This window comes from Solea senegalensis, linkage group LG11 (genome assembly GCF_019176455.1).
Source record: "Solea senegalensis isolate Sse05_10M linkage group LG11, IFAPA_SoseM_1, whole genome shotgun sequence".
NCBI lineage: Eukaryota > Metazoa > Chordata > Actinopteri > Pleuronectiformes > Soleidae > Solea > Solea senegalensis.
Window position 1 is genome coordinate 16,884,899 of NC_058031.1, and position 17,051 is coordinate 16,901,949.

Here is a 17,051-nt window from a genome sequence, read left to right on the forward strand (position 1 = left end):
TAGTGTTGCTTTTGCTGTGTAAAAAGGTTCACCTGTGTTCTGCAGATGAATAAAGCTGTTAGTGAGGGTCATCAGTAATCACTACATCCATCCTCAAACAAGCTATTCAGTTCAGGTTCGCGGGAGCCATTACTCCAATTACACTCTGTAATTGTTAGTGATTAGTGATTAATACACCTCATCAGAATATCGGCAGAGATGGAGACATTTTCAATGCTTCTCTGTTACTTTCTGTAAAACGCGGACCTATGGTTTTGTACTTTTAAAACATCTAAAGATGCCAAACCAGGTCTGAGGACATGTCTTACCACCATGCACTTTATATCTGCAATATACATGAAGTATTCAGTTTAAACAGACAATGAGCAGCACAATTTACACTGCATTTAACACATTTTACATTTGTATATGATGTTTTTCAGTGGCTGTACTGTGTTGCCTCCGTCAAATATCAGATCAGCCAATCACATGGTCTGTAGACATGGTCAGTGCGACCTGCTGGATTTCAAACAGAGCGTTGGAAGGGCGTAGAAAGGTGATTTCAGTGACATGAGAGAAGTCATTTTGAGAATGGTCCAAAGAGAGAGATCATATCTGAGCAAAAATGTCCTGTCGATGCCAGGGGTCAGAGGAGAGTGGCCGGGCAGAAGACCACAGTAGCAGGTGAGTAGATATATTACAGTGAATTTATGTGTACCGTCAAACTATCTATGGACTAGAAATAAAAAAACATTACTCATTAATGTGCATCGTTTCTATTTATAAGAGAGAGTAAAAACATTAAGATTATGCAAAGTGTCTCACCTTGTCTTATACAACTACAGGACTGATGGATCCTCCTGTGAGTCAAAGCATCTCACATGTCAAGGCATCAACATTCAAGCAGGGGTTTTCTTGCGCGTGCGCAGTGACTGTGGACTAGCTCATCGGTGAGAGAGAGAGAGAGAGAGAGAGAGAGAGAGAGTAAGTTCACACACAAAGCCACGCCTGCGCCGTGCGCCTCTCATTACAAGCGAAGTTGCTGCATCTTTTTGGAAGGCTACATGCTTTCTTTCGACATCCAAAGGTCGCATGGTGTCAGGGACGCGCCTAGTCACGGGAACAATCCGGGGCGCGTTCATGAGCTGCAGGATCGCGCTTCAACAGTGAACAGTATCAAAGAGCGTGCGGGGATTCAGCCCAATGGTTTACATTGGGTCACAACAAGCAGTCAATGTGTGTGTATGTGTGGGGTTTTTTTTTTACCTCGTCGCTCGGGCTTTTGCTTTGCAACCCTTGTCTATTTTGCACGGGAGGAAACTGACATAGCAAACTCATCTGTATGATCGGGCAGCAGGAGCTCACAGTATGGTCCGGGAAACCAGACATTTATGGGTGGGAAATTTACCCGAAAATGTACGAGAGGAGAAAATCATTGAGCACTTCAAGCGGTGAGTAAACACTCATAATGAAGGAGAGTGAGTGAGTGAGTGTATGTGTTAGTGTGTGTGTGTGTGTGCAGCATCTCATCTCTGTTGTGTCACATTTTTAGTGAAGTGTGGATGAAGGAAGCAGGAGGTTCCCCCCGTAACAAAGTCCCGTTTGGCAGCTGTGATGTGTGTGATCTGTGATCTGTCACACGCAACAACACTGTGCTGCATTTGAGCTCACATTCATTAAAAAGAGCCTGGAGAAAAGCAGTGAGCAAAAAGGCAGGCAGCACGCTGTAACCCCGCCAGCACAGCGCACATATGCTTTGGCCATTTCGACACTATTCCTGTAACTTGTAGGCTCCGCGATAACTTCACCTTTACCTACTTTATTTGATTTGTCCCCCCCCCAAACACAAGGCGAACTTTTCAGCCTTTTTCCCACCTGGCGAGGCTCAAGGATAACATTGTTTCTGTGCAGCTGAAGAAGCAGAAAGCAGTGTAAACAAACTCCTGATCAGCATGCATCTGTTTGGCGCACGCACGCACGCACGCACACACACACGCACACACACGACTGTGTTTCTTGTGTCTGAGCAGGAACCAGCGACCCGGTGTTTCTCCAGGTCACAGTGTGGTGATCAGCACGTCTCTGTCCGTCTGTGTGTATGTGTGCGGATGCACTGTTGCAGTTGTTACAGTTATTTTTCATTTCTTTTCAAAAAATGTGCTCACAAGTGCGTGGACAGTGTGAGACACCACACCACCGTCCGCGCACAAGCAGGACACAAGCAGACTGGGCTGTGATTGTGCAGGACTGTCTGTGTGGATGCTGTGTGTCCCCACTCATAATGCAGCACTGACGAGCTGTTTGTGACACACACACACACACACAGAAAATGAAATGCACGCTGCATTCTCCCTCACGAGCTCACACATACGCTTAATGTATTTGTGCATTTGGCTGCTGAGACACACCGAGGACAAAGTGTACACATCATGTTTTATTGTCTTTCACCTCACACTGAGAGACTAAATGAATAATAAAAATGAAATTCACGTCCCCGCTCACACGCGTCTCGTCGCGGCTGTCAAGGAAATAGCAGCCCGTTTCTCTTTATTCATCCGTGTGTGTGTGTGTGTGTGGGAGACGAGACAGCTGAAAAACACTAATGCACCTTTACATGTGAGCATGAGAGCAACGTTGCGTTAAAAAGAAAGCTAAGCAGGCGTCGACATATCGGGGTGAAAAGCTGCAAAATGACCGACATGAATCAAAAATGTCCGTTTAACAGAGCGGTTAACGACGGAGGCATCACCCTCTCACAAGACACGAACGTGTGAATGCTTTTTATTTATGGTGAGACGGCGAAACTGGCGTCCACATTTGGTTCGTGTTTAAATCACGTAGGCGAACAATAGCGTTATGTCGTGGGGAGACAGAGCAGAGGATGGTGACGGACACAGCGGAGGAGCCGTGGCTTTCAGCCCGCTGTCTGAGCTCCAGAGGTGGATGGAGTCTGCAGGTGCATGACAGCCCCCCGACGTGTGATAGAAGTCATTGAAGATGGGGGACGGCACAATGAGTAAGCAGTGTGTGAACAGCTTTTCTAAAATGGCGTCGGAGGCTGTTCAGTGTTGGGAACTGGCATGAAAATAAAATGATGGGCACCTTATATGCTGTCTCTGTGGGACGCAAAATACTCCCTTCTCTTTGGAGAGGGAACCGTGAGAGCATGAAGAGGACAGCAGGCTCACTAATAATCCCCAACAGGCTTTCCCCATCACTTAGTTATTTTATTAAAAGAAAATCTATTTAAAACCTGTAGCTTCATCACTTTATCTTCAAAGTTGTGCAGTAGAAAAAGGATAAATGCGGTTTTAGTCATATTAGCATGGTTTACGTGAAAATGTATGGCAACTTTTAACCAGGTCAGTAAAATAAAATGTGCATTTATGTCCCTTACTGCTGTTAAAGGTCCAGTGTGTAGTAATATTTATTACCAGAAATTGAACACAAGTGTATAATTGTTTTTTTATAAGAAACAGTCTTTTTTTTTCACCGTCCAACCATGGCTAATATTGGACGCATGTTCGCACTCTCTTGTGGAAACGTATTTAGAGAGGAAACCGTCTTCGTGTGTGGATTCACAACACCATCCGTACCTGGACACAACTCGCCAAGTTGTGTCCGATTCTTTTGCGTGACGCGCAGACTAAACCCCTGGCCTAGCATTGATACGAGAGAGCAAGTCGTCAAATTAGCTGCTCATCATGTGAAAGTATCGCTGGAAACAGTCCTCATCCATATGGAGCTTCCGAATTTAGCGGTGAAACTCGCTAAGTCTGTCTGCCGGCAAGTACGTCAAGTCATCTGGAGAATCTTAACGCTGAAATTGTGGCCGACGCTAAATTCAAATCTACCCGCATCGGCACATTGACTCTGGATGTAAACTAGCCGTGGGAAAAATTCGCATCACGCCCGCACAATCTTGCGCTACCATGTTTCTACAGCAGATAAAACCAGTCCGAGTGTGGGTTTCACGCATTTTAAGTGGGAGCCTAATACTCAAAAGAATAAGAATGACGTCCTCTCTGGTGTGCAGAGAACACAGAGTAGTTTGATAGCACACTGGCATAATGGATCGCTGAGCGGAGAAGTCTGTTTGTCACAATCTGCAGTCTCACCACTAGATGTCACTAATTCTTACACACTGGTCCTTAATGCAAATATTGGTAGTTAGTTCCCCAAGACAAGTAGCAGTTGGGGCTAAGTTCAAAGTCCGGGTCACCACAGAAGAAAGATAAGAAGGCACAGTGACGACATAACCGAAAGTGTGCTGTAGCTGTTGATTCAAGTTTCACGGTCGCTTCCTATCGATTAATATTTACTCGGTGTACTGATTCAAGGAATGTGGTTTGTCCGTCAGACCTCGCATGCCTCCTCTCATCTGCTGTTTCCCCCATTTCCTCTGTGCAGTAAAATGTGGGCGATTCATGCTCTTCTAAAAGTCATCCTTTATTCGCTGAATCTGTTTCCATGTTTTTGCACATCCCTTATCGATGGACGTTTTCCACCTCCCTAAAGTCCAAAGATGTTACGCAATTTTCCAAGAAAAATTTCTTTCATTTTCATCCTCGCTAAGGTTACTTCAACAACTGTGTCCATCATCAGTGTTTTGGTGGAACTGTCTGCTGCACAAAATGTCTTTTTATTTTCTTATATTCAAACTGAAAGAGCCACAGAAACATGCAGGGACCTCAAATTAAGACAGTATGGCCTGATAAATTATATTCAAATCTCATGTTTGCTTTTTCTTGAGCCAAAAGCATATGTGCATATGTGAGCACCCTCCTCCACAAAACATGTTAATACTGGGAAATATATTAACATATGCAGAGGATTCAAGTCCAGTTGCTGGGTTACCTTGCCTTGAAAGAAAACACCATAGAGCAGAAAATAGGAGCAGCGGCACCACCTTACATCCCACCCCTCCTCTTTCTCTGACACACACACACACACACACACACACACAGAATTCTGTACAAATCAGGTTAAAAATGTGTCATGATTTCGGAAATGACATGATTTCCGTTACAGAAATAAAAAGTGATCACCCCGTCCTACAGATATAGTTGAAACTCTGCTGATCACTGTTTTTCCATTTCACTCTCTTCAGATATGGACGTGTGGAGAGTGTCAAGGTCCTGCCCAAGCGGGGTTCAGAGGGTGGAGTCGCAGCCTTTGTGGATTTTGTGGACATCAAAAGTGCTCAGAAGGCTCACAATGCTATCAACAAGATGGGGGACAGAGACCTGCGCACTGATTACAATGAACCAGGCACAATACCTAGTGCCGCAAGGGGGCTGGACGATAGCCTGTCCTTAGGCTCTCGTGCCCGGGATGTATCAGGGTTCACAAGGGCGGCAGGGGGGGCCATATATGTCCCCCCCACGTCGCTCCACAGCAGAGAGGGACGCTATGAACGCAGACTAGACGGGTAAGTGGACAAAGTTTCTCTGAAGGCAGAGAGAACCATGGTTTCTGGTAAACACCTTACCTCCAAGCATCTTACCACCATCTATTCATTTACTTGTTTGGGGGTTAAAGAGGAGTTCATTCTCAAGAGTTAAATCTCATAGGGATCCCCTCTGAAGTCCTTGGAGTGTGGCCAGTGCTCCTGGATTCACACGTGTAGGTAGACCCCCAGATATTCCATAAAAGAGATGAGTTCTTACTTATGCTACATGTATCCATTACTGAAACAAATAGTCAATAGTCCAAACGGCTGTTGTTGATTATCTTTGTGAGCGTAAACGTCTTTGTGAGGTGGATGTATCATTTGTGGAAAATGCGGGGCAGAGATTGGATATCGTAAAAAAAATATAATTCTCGGGATTGTTGGAGAAAACTGGAGAGAGAGAGAAAAGAGAGGGAGAGAGAGAAAAAGAGAGAGTGGTCCAACTGCCATCCTTGGGATTCCCCTAATCTGGAGTTACATGCCCTGCTTGATGGATTAAAATCACCCTTTTTCCTCTTATGATAAAACAACCCAGAGCACAAATTACATGTATCAGACACCATTGTTTGGATTGGTCCAATTTGGTTTTCACTTATCATGCTCACCTCACTGAGGTGTTCCCTCTCTCGTGGGCTGGAGTCATGTGGATAACCTACTCAGGATTTTTATTACCCACTGTTGGATTAACACAGACAAGACACCTCAAGGATACGCTGTCAAGACAAAGGTATGGGTTACTTTGTTCCTTTTTGTTTTATTTGGGATGTCTGAGAGCAGGGCTTTACAATGTGAGTGCTGGGAGACCTCTGCTGGTGATCCAAGTCAGTCAGAGTCCACAAAACACAAAAGTGAGCAAAGGACTCTTTTTCTTCCTGCTTTATTTTTGTGGAAGTTATTATTTTTATTTTTCAACAACTGAGACTGAGGTCTGCTGCGGACAAAAAGATATGGACTATCTTTGGATCATACAGTTGGGAAAAAGAATGCAAGGAAACTGTGACTTCAAAGTGTCATCCTCTCAGTTGGGAGATAACCTCAACAACTGTGGATTATCTCTTCTTTTCTGAATGTGGAACTATAAGTAAACCTTGGATACAACAGAATTAGAGAACCAAGTTGCATCCATGAGCTACATTCACAAGTTTGAAGTGCATACTGGAGACACGAGCGTCCAAGAGCTTCAAAACTGAATCTTCTCCATCCTGGGAATGATTACAGTGCTACTGTGAAAAATCAACAACAACTGGATTACCATTAAGATGCATCACCTTTATTCCTAATCTGTTATGGCTGCCGCCTTCTACTAAAAGGATTGGACTGTTTTTCTGCTGTGCAAAGTGTAGCCAAACTGGAATGTGCAGAACTACACAAATAAAGATCCAAGACTTAATCTTTCCATCACTTCCATTATTGCTGTTGGGAAATCACACCTGCAGAACGAGGAGGACACTTGGATATCACACATTTATCGTACTGGACTAAAACATTACTGTGATTTTCTTGAATACATTTTTTTTAATCCCACTTCTTTTGGATGGATGTAAGGACTGAAGTAGACTTTTTTCCTGACCTGGATCCGTACAAGACCCAAGTTTTTTTCCCCCATTTGTTAATTTTCATTACAACAGACGCTCCAGCTCATCTGTTAAACACGGTCCTCTGCCCCGGAACATGAGGATTACGTTTTCTCTCTTGAACCATTTGGCTTCGTTTTTTTTTTACCCCATCCACTCAACATTTTTGCCCAGTTTTTCTGCTCACAAAGTTCTGTCTCCCTAGATTGTATTTGGAATTATAGGTCAAGTTACCACTCTCTCAAAAGGTTGGTATGTCCTGCCCTGCGTATATTAGCTGTCCTCTCTAACCCCCTAGTTTGAACCCCTGTCTCTCTCCATTTCCCCCACTAACCAACATAGCTGGAATACAAGCTGTTATTACTGCCTGTGTGTCTAAATGCAGAAATCTTTACCTCACCTTGTATCATTTTCCTTTCTCTTCCTCTTGTTTTTCCTCTCTCTTCCTCTCAACCTTCAAGCTTCTGTCCCCTTTTCTCCTGATGAATAGATTCATTTTGCAGTTGTTGAGTGATTTAAAAAGAGAAGAAATGTATTTTGGATATGCAACATTGGCAGACCATAATATCAGGATTCATTAACGTGCATACATTTGTACAAATGTGGGAAAATTATATAATTATAGTAAAAATATTGTTAAAAATAAAATTAGAAACATAAGAAATTAAAAGACAAAAGCTTACATTAATGCAGGGTGTTTGTTTCCCCTTTTCATCTTTTCAAAAAACTCAGAAAGCTATAAAATAATAACTGAGTGATTTCAAAAGTAGATTCATTCATTAATACTTAAAAAATAAATATTAGTTCCAGCACCAGTTTTCTTTGTTTCAGCTTCACAGTCGCTGTGAAAATTTCACTTTCCATTGGAGGATAGTGTAGCTCAAATACTGTGACAGCAGACACAGGGTGCAGACTCCAAACATGTCCGTCTTAGAGATTGGAGCAGAGTAGGTGGCAGAGAATATCTCTGCAGAGAGATGTTTAACATCCACCATTGGATTCTTGGTACTCGGGATGTCGCAGCTGCCTTTAGGGTTGGTCAATAAAACGATAATTACCATGAGACAGTAGAAATTTGTCAGATGTCGGAGATTTTTCCTAATGATTTATACTTTGGAGGCTTTCCATTTTAATTTCTGTTACAAATCAATGAGCAGAACTGATTAATCCCAGCACTGGGCTTACAGGATTGCTGCATCCGTTTGATGGATTTCCTTGATTTGCCGGGTGTTCAATTTACCGGATTCACACAAGCATTTTGCGTTCCAGATTTTTATCAGAAAAACAAAATGCCACAGTCCATTTTAATAATCAGAGTTAAGCGCCACGGCGTGTGAGAGAGGTCTTTTTATTCACGGCGCTGCCCGAGCTTCATGCTTTGTGCTTCAGCTGCAAAGACAACAGGGTGCTGCACAGCTGCACCGCTAAGCTGCCTGTTTCGTTTGCATGGAGGAAGGATTTTCAACAATAAACCACACATAACACTCAGGGAAATTTTGAATTAAATTGAAACACATGTTTTGTTCCCACATGACTGAGTTTCCACATAAGACGACTTCTTGGCATGCTGCTGGAATGCATCCTTATAATTATGCTGTTCACGTAATCCCAAAATGCATTGATGTGCTTAGCATGCACCGGAGCAGACTAATAATGAAACACTGATGGAAATTTTGCCAAAAAAAGTCCAACTGAATTATTTTTTAAGCCCTATGAATAATGTAGAAGCTGTTTTGTCTTAAGAGAAATTGAAGGCTATCTATTGAGCAGTGAGCTTGCACCACCAAATTAGCATTTTCGAGAGCATCTAGGGGTCAAGGTAATCCATCAATTTCACAGCAGACGTCGCAGTGCCATAGATGTTATTCATGAGTCCTGCAGACAGATGATTACATCTAATAAGCCGAAACAGAATTTGTACCTGACCTGACTTGCTGTAATTTCAGTATAGGGAAACAAAGACATAGTTCCAGTCTCCTAAACCCGTTTATCCTAAAATCCACTGCAGTTTTTGTGTTTCTGTCGCAGGCAGTTTTCTTTTGTCAGCGATTGATCCTGCAATTAAATCCTGTCAGTAACTGTCATTAAATCTAGACCTATTTTAGCCAGGTTAAAATGGCATGTGTTGTCGTTGTTGGTGAAAGGTAAAAAATCCTTTTATGTTTGCTTTAAAGGAGACTAAAGCTTCACGATGAGTGCAGAGTGTGGATTAGCTGTAAAATGTCAGCGTGAACGCATGCAACATTTTTCCTTAAAAGGTCAGCCGAGTGAATTTTCAGGATTAGTTTCATAGGTAATTTATCACCTCTCAGCGTAGCACAGGGCATCAGTGATGCGGAGGAGGAGGCTTGTGTCGTATATCTCGGGAGAAATGGCAGCAGCCCTTTGTCAGCAGCACCTGGTCTGGCACATGTCGGCGGCTTCCACAGCGCTGATTAAAATGCACGCTGCTGATTTCACTTACTGTTTTGGTTCTCGCACATTGGGACCCTCAGTTTGCTTTGAATCACAGCGAGACCAGACGTTTGAACCACAACTCCTTATAGATGTTGTAGATGTTGTCGAGAAAACACGCAAAGCACAAACAGGTCGGAAAAGAGAGTCGGTATAAAATGTGCTGTTAAAATAACTAATTACAAACATTCCCTCGTGACTCAGAGCACAACACATTGTGCCCTCATTTGCACTTTTATTAATAAAATACTAACCCAGAGCTGCTGCCAGGTCTCTGCAGTGACATAAACTGTTTCAGACATGTCTTCTTGTTGCAAATGTCTTTGATTTGTCCTCACTGATCTTTGTTGGCGTAGACAGTTTAGCAGCGCGCCGAGCACAGTTCACGAAAAAAAAAACCCCCAAAAACATCCTTACACAAATGAAGGCTAAGCGAACTTCACAGATCGGCGATTTGACTCCTTCTGTTACTTATCAGCGAGGGACGCTTGTGAGTAATATCTCAAGGAATCCGTTAAGATGATTTCTGATGAATTTCAGGCGTCTTTTTCTCGCATTCGATGATCATAACCAAGCTGAAAGTTGGATCGCAGACATTCTCCTTGTCTTTGAGACATTCTTTCACCCTTTTTCGTTTAAACTGGAACATGTGGAGGAAGTGTTTGAGGAGGCGATGACGACCTGAGATTGGACTTTAATCCCTGCCCAGATTCAAACCAAGAATGTCACACTTTCATGATATGAACATTACATAGATGTCGGCTGATGCTGATTGGTTTCATCAACCATTATTCTATTAATTAGACTGCTTACAACCTGACCTACATCCAAGATGCTGTGTCTTTACCTGCATAAAAGGATGAATTATTAATGAAAATGTATTAATTAAACACAGGTGTAATATTTGTAGTAGCTTCAATATTTTTGACAGATAATATTTGAATTCCCCCGAACTTTTAACCTGACAGAGAATCAAATATTTAGATATTATTTGTAACCCTGGTTGTGTTAAATCTGTGGGTTCAAACATGGTGGCCAATTTGCCGGTGATAATTTGATATGAATTCAAACAAAGGCAATTACCGTCCTGTCCTGCTCGTTACGTGGAGTTTAGTAACACGAGTGCTTTAATGTCACAGTCGTTATAAACCCATATTAAATAATGATTATTTTGTATCAGTCTGAACAGAATGTCCTCATGCCCACAGTTTTTACAACGTGCGTCTTCATAAAAGATGCTTTGAGAAGCTTTGTTGTGTTCCCTTTTTTTTTTTAATCCTTTTTTCAGGAGAACAAGTGGTGTCAAGTTGTGTAACATCACAAACAAAAAGCTCGTCACAAGTCAACTCCAAAAAACCTGCTCAACAAAGCCTCACCGACGAAATGCCTCAAAAAGTGTCCTTTTGTCGTAGTTGCCAGATGAACACACATGAAGAGAATCACTTGACAGTTTATTAAGTGTTTTTGTTTTCCATTGAGTTGATTTTATTTGAAGTTGCCCTTGTGCAAGCCTGTTGTATCTGCAGTCAAACTCTAAATGAGCTGTGTTTTCTCTACTTTTACACCTCACTTACTTACTTGTACCTTGCTTTTATAAAGCATGTTGCATGACATGCCCAAACCTGGCAATCTGTTGAAAAAAATGCTTCTCACACATTCAACTCGTCCGAGGATGAGACGTTCAAACAGAATCTGCTTCATTTTATTTCCTCAAATCTAATAGAAATGCCTGAAGTCAGCAGTCCTTTGTAGAAATCAGGGTTTGGTTTGGTGGCAGAAAAAATCGGGTTCAATTACTCTCCAAAGAAACCCTTAGCTCAAATGGTTCAATCATTTCAAATCCTCTTGTTTGTAGGCTTATAGGGTCTTTTTTTTACTTAAAATGATTCCTCTCCAAAAAAAACTATTGCCCCGTCTTCCCATGTATCTCATTAAGACAATCCCACCAGAGACACCTTAACATTTTTTATTTTGTCTTCTGTCTTATGCTAGCAGCTTTATCGAGTGTCCTAAATGTAAGTGTAATGTGCGGTTGTCCTCTCTTCCTGTTCGGCAGGACCGCCGAAAGCCGGGAACGGACGTATGATCACAGCGCTTACGGACACCACGAGCGCCCTGGTAGCAGTTTCGAGCGCCAGCGGCACTACGAGACAGACTATTATCGCGACGCAAGAGAGAGGACTCTAAGCACAGCAGGGAGCGGGTCTGGCACCTCCAGTGGAAGTGGTACAACAGTGTCGTCAGGAGTCGCTGGAACTATCGTTAGTGCTGTTGCTGGCAACACAGGAGCAAGTGGTTCAACAGGGGCCACAACGGGAGGAAGTGGAGGATCATCATCCAGTGGGGTTGGCTTCTACCGGTCCCACAGCAGGAGCCCGTGTCGCTTTGAGACACCCGAGTCTCGCTATGAGTCTCGCACCAGGGAACCCTTTACTTTGGCCAGTGTGGTTCACAGGGATCTTTACCGGGAGGACAGGGGCCGGCGTGGGGAGCGCTCGTACCGCCACAGTCGCAGCCGGTCCCCGCACTCGACACATTCTCGAAATCCCTCTCCTCAGAGACTTGCAAGTCAGGCTACTCGTCCTCCACGCTCCCACAGCGGGTCTGGCTCTCGGAGCCGCTCCTCGAGTTCAGACTCGGTCAGCAGCACCAGCAGCAGTACAAGTGGCAGGTGAGTGGAGCTGATCTCGCCGTCATGTGCGTGAATGTTGTTGAGCTTTGTGAGTAAGTCTGAACACTGAATGCTACATGTGTTCACTGAACCAGTTCAGAACATGAATGATGTCATTCTGCTTCCTGTCTGAGTCCAGGACTCAGTGGAGCATGATGGGAACTTCTTTCATTAGGTACATTTTATGGTTTAGGTGTATTCTCGTTGCACTGTTGCCTCCAAGCGAGATGGTCACAGATTTGAATCCCGGTTTGACCGAGGGCTTTACTGTGCGCAGTTTGCTGGTTACTCGCCGAGGTCACTTGAAGACTCTCACTTGACTGTAGGTGTGAATGTGAGAGTAAAGGATTGTTAGTCTCTGTGTGTTGACCCTGTGATGGACAGGTGTCCAGTCTGGGGTGTTCTATAACGTTTGCCCTATGTCATCTGGGATTTACACACTACATTCTTAATAGCTATTGTTCTCTTAATAACACGGTATATTCTTAGATCATTTTAATTAACCTTTCTATATTTGCTAAATATGTGTAAATGACTTTGCGCAGGAGACTGTAAACAAATGTTTCTGACAACTCAACTCAACAGAAACTGCAATGGGAACACTTGCTGACCATCTAAAAAGCTGTGGCTGAGGTAACATTGTGTTCCTGTCATCTATCCAGTGTACAATACACAATTATGCAATTTCCCCTATGTATTGTATATGAATGCTATACTGACTCTTGGGAATTCTGCAGCTGTACAGCACACCAGTTCATCAACAAGCTTTACCAGTTTAATATCCATTCCTGGTTAGTGGACTCTCGACACTTTGTTGCACAACGTTCCTCTTTGCACAAGCAATGGTTTGTGGGAGGCAAATATCACAAAGACTTGATCATGTTTCATGGAATTGACATTTAAATGCTTTTTGAACCATTGCATTTTCGCGTAAGTGTGTACGCAATGACAGGGCTTGGTTTTCCGGTTTCAAGATTTGAACATACTTCCACGCTCCGCCCCGCAGGCAACGCCAATTGCATGCTAGTATCTGCACGTTCATGCTGTGAGAGACGCACCATGACGGGGGAAATCTAACACCCTGCCTTTCATCTCTTTCTTTGCCTGCATGAATCTTGAGAATTTAAAGCAAGCCATATATGGGCAGAGGCACCTCCTTAAAGAATGACGTCATGGAACACGAGTTTGCTCTGTTGTGTCATATTCAGATGTAAATGTGTCGTCGTAGAAGTGCTGAACGTGGTCACGATCGTCAGTGAACTTGTCTAAACACACGTTTGTATTCACTTGTGCAGCTGCTGTAATGAAACACATTTGGTCTTATCAGGATTTGATCTCAATTATTTTATTACTGTTGCACACACACACACACACACACACATGCTCTCCACAAGCCATGGAAATAATTATGATGGCTGTGGAGTGTGTTTTATTTCTGGTCTTAGCACCAAATGACATTTTTATACAAGACAATCTGATGGCAGTTGTTTTATGGGCGTTTTGTGCACTGTTGTATTATTATGATGATTTATTTGTTTATTATTTTATTTAGTAGGTATGATGTGAGTATTTGAATGGTTGTTGGCACACGTGCTGCAGTCAAATCAACAGTTACCAGTTTGGGAAAAACAAATATATGCATAACATACATAAAAACATAGCTATTTTTCTCCCTGGGATAAATTTAGCACCGTGTGCACTTGTTTGTATTTTGTTTTACAGCCTCACCTTTGGACAAAGTCCACAGCTGTGGTCGACACGCAGCGACACATGTGGCTTTGTGAGGTAGTGCTGCGGGGTTTCAATAGACGGCTGCTTCATTTTTCTCACTGCCTACCTCTCTGTGTGGGTAATGGCTCCCCCCCTCCGTGAGATCCAGTTGGAACTGGAAATTTCTGGCCAGTGCTGGCTGCCTGCCCACTCCCATAGGCCAGGCTCCGTCAGCAGCACTTCCGGGAGCGTCTGAGCGCAGGAGGAGAAAGTGAGAGGGAAACAAACAGCAGAGGGCCTAGAAATCTCAGACAGGCTTGGGAATGGTGCACGCGACAGCAAACGGATTTTCCACTGACGGATCCATCTTTTTAAGCTGAAGGCCAGATGCAGATGAAGTGAAAAGGAGAAAATGGGCTGCGTTCATCTCTGTAGATGAAATGTATCACTGTTTTCAAATGGAAGAATGACACATGATGATTATATGAGATTTGTTGCTAATGCATCGCTATATACATTACAGAGCTTTCAGAAAACATTTAGAATGCCACTAATGCCTGATAATATTTAATATTTAATGCATTTTACAAATGTATTAAAAAAAGGAAAAACCTGAACCAAATTAGATTTGGTTCAAGACTCAAGGACATCCACAAAAGTGTGTGTCCAAACATAGCTGCTGTTATCTTGGGCGTGTGCCGTGGACATTGTCTTGTTGGGAGGTGAACCTTTTGTCCAGTCTCAAGTCCTGAGAGCTGTTGTCCAGGTTATCATCGAGGAAATCTGTTTTTACCCCGTTAAGCTTTACCTTTACTCAGACCAAACACCGTGACAGCATGATGGTGCAGACACCACGCTTCACTGATGCTCATCAGCTCAATGTGTTTTTTCTTCATCAGACCAGAGAATTCTCTTTCTCTCTGCCTGTTGGGTGATTTCACGTGTCTTTGGTCACTTTCTGTTTGGTCAATCTGCCTCAACTCACTCAGATCTGCAGTGCTGCAGCGATGGTTGTTTCTCCTTGAAGTTTCTTCCACATCTACACAGCATCTCTGGAGCTCAGCCAGACTGACCAATGGGTTCTTGGTCACTTTAACCCCCTTCTGCCATGATTGCTCAATTCGGGCAGACGGCTTTAGAAAGAATCCTGTGTTGGGTCTTTTTTCTCTACATTTCTTCCATTTACGAAGTATGGAGGTATTATTATAGCTTCCCTCAGATCCATGCCGAACCACAACCTGCCTCTGAGCTCTGCAGCTCCATCATGTCATATACTCTCATATGTTTCGTTAGGTGAGAGACCATATAAAGACTGTTGAATGTGTCTTTCTCATTGAATCTACATGTGGACTTGATGATAAAGTGAAATTGGAGTGAATAGTTTGGGGAAAAAAAAGGAAAAATATCAAAATATTATGAGAAAATATTAAGTTGGGTTCAGTTTGTTTGCAGTATAGTAATATTATGTCATAGAATGACTTTGTTCATAAGCATTGCATCGGTATAACAGCCACGTAAAAAAAAAAATCGCTAACCTCACGGTTGTGTCTCTTGTTTCTCTTTCACCACAGTGATTCCAGCAGTAGTTCGAGCGATGACTCTCCGGCACGTTCAGTGCAGTCTGCTGCTGTTCCCGCACCCTCAGCACTTCCTCTATCCTCCCTTGACAAGGATGAACCGCGTAAAAGCTTTGGTATAAAGGTCCAAAATCTTCCCGTACGCTCCACAGGTTAGTTATCATGCGCTCCTGTGGTGTTTGCAGGAACACTGGGTGCATTGCAATTCTACTGTATATCACCATGAAATACCAATGAATAAAAGCCATTGCCGATAGTTTGTTCCTTTTCTTAATACAGACACTTTATTAAACGTTTGTTATTTACAATAGATACGAGCCTGAAGGATGGTTTGTTCCATGAATTCAAGAAACATGGAAAAGTCACATCTGTTCAAATCCACGGAGCTTCAGAGGACCGCTATGGGCTTGTATTTTTCCGCCAGCAAGAAGACCAAGAGAAAGCTCTTGGAGCATCAAAGGGGAAGCTTTTTTTTGGCATGCAAATTGATGTCACGGCCTGGAATGGACCAGGTAAGTTCACTCAATCTCAAACTATATGTTACTGCAGCAGAAAAATGTGACGATTGGCAAAGTGCACGAGGTCACACGTAGAAATTCTTTTTCAGAGACAGAAAGTGAGAATGAGTTTCGACCCTTGGATGAGAGGATAGACGAGTTTCATCCAAAGGCCACACGGACATTATTCATTGGAAATCTGGAGAAGACCACCACATACCATGACCTGCTTAACATCTTCCAGCGCTTTGGAGAAATAGTGGTATGTTGATATTGTGAAGTGGTTGAGAATCAGAGAATTGTTTCCATGCTGCACACATACATATTTGTGTTTTCATTTTCTCCACAGGATATTGACATCAAGAAAGTAAACGGAGCCCCGCAGTATGCATTTCTACAATACTGTGACATTGCCAGTGTCTGCAAGGCCATAAAGAAGATGGATGGCGAGTACCTTGGTAACAACAGACTAAAGGTTAGAATAAGTTCATTTTAAACTACTTACTATACTTCAGTGCAATTAGCTTCAATTGTTGACATTTTTTTGAGTGGTTGGCTCTTATTTTATCCTTCCATTTTTTTTAGCTGGGCTTTGGAAAGAGTATGCCCACGACATGTGTTTGGTTGGATGGATTAGCATCGAATACAACTGAGCAGTTCCTTACCCGACATTTCTGCCGCTACGGACATGTTGTCAAGGTAAGTCTGCTTATTTCCTTCCTTATAATTGCCCATTGATTAATTTCTGGCATCTGGTAACGCTGTTTTTTTTCTGTCCTCCATAGGTTGTATTTGACAGAATGAAAGGAATGGCCCTCATCTTGTATAATAACATTGAATGTGCCCAAGCAGCTGTCAAAGACACAAAGGGCTGGAAGATAGGCGGCAGTAAAATCAAGGCAAGGGAGACATTGCTTAACAGTGCTCTGTACTATTTGTTCTTTGCCTGAAATGCTGTAAAGAGAGCATCTTGTCATTCTTTTATTTGTTTTTAGGTGGACTTTGCCAATCAGGAAAGTCAGATGGCTTTCTACCGTTCAATGCAGTCATCTGGCCAGGATATTCGAGACTTTTACGACATTCTCTCGGAAAGAAGGTTTGTGTAGATTGCTTAATCATATTTCACCTTAAACCTGC

The 17,051-nt window shown here is 42.9% G+C and overlaps 1 protein-coding gene across 1 annotated transcript in view; it reads left to right on the forward strand.

Annotated features, from left to right (window-relative positions):
• Nucleotides 1-1,010: 1,010 nt before the first annotated feature.
• spen (spen family transcriptional repressor) overlaps nt 1,011-17,051 on the forward strand; it is a 28,279-nt gene continuing 12,238 nt past the window's right edge. The window contains exons 1-10 of the mRNA XM_044038595.1: nt 1,011-1,430; nt 5,090-5,410; nt 11,516-12,130; nt 15,412-15,569; nt 15,729-15,929; nt 16,025-16,176; nt 16,264-16,389; nt 16,500-16,613; nt 16,700-16,813; nt 16,910-17,010. Coding sequence (XP_043894530.1) covers nt 1,348-1,430; nt 5,090-5,410; nt 11,516-12,130; nt 15,412-15,569; nt 15,729-15,929; nt 16,025-16,176; nt 16,264-16,389; nt 16,500-16,613; nt 16,700-16,813; nt 16,910-17,010 — 1,985 coding nt within the window. The 5' untranslated portion in view covers nt 1,011-1,347. The remainder of the gene's footprint in view (nt 1,431-5,089; nt 5,411-11,515; nt 12,131-15,411; nt 15,570-15,728; nt 15,930-16,024; nt 16,177-16,263; nt 16,390-16,499; nt 16,614-16,699; nt 16,814-16,909; nt 17,011-17,051) is intronic.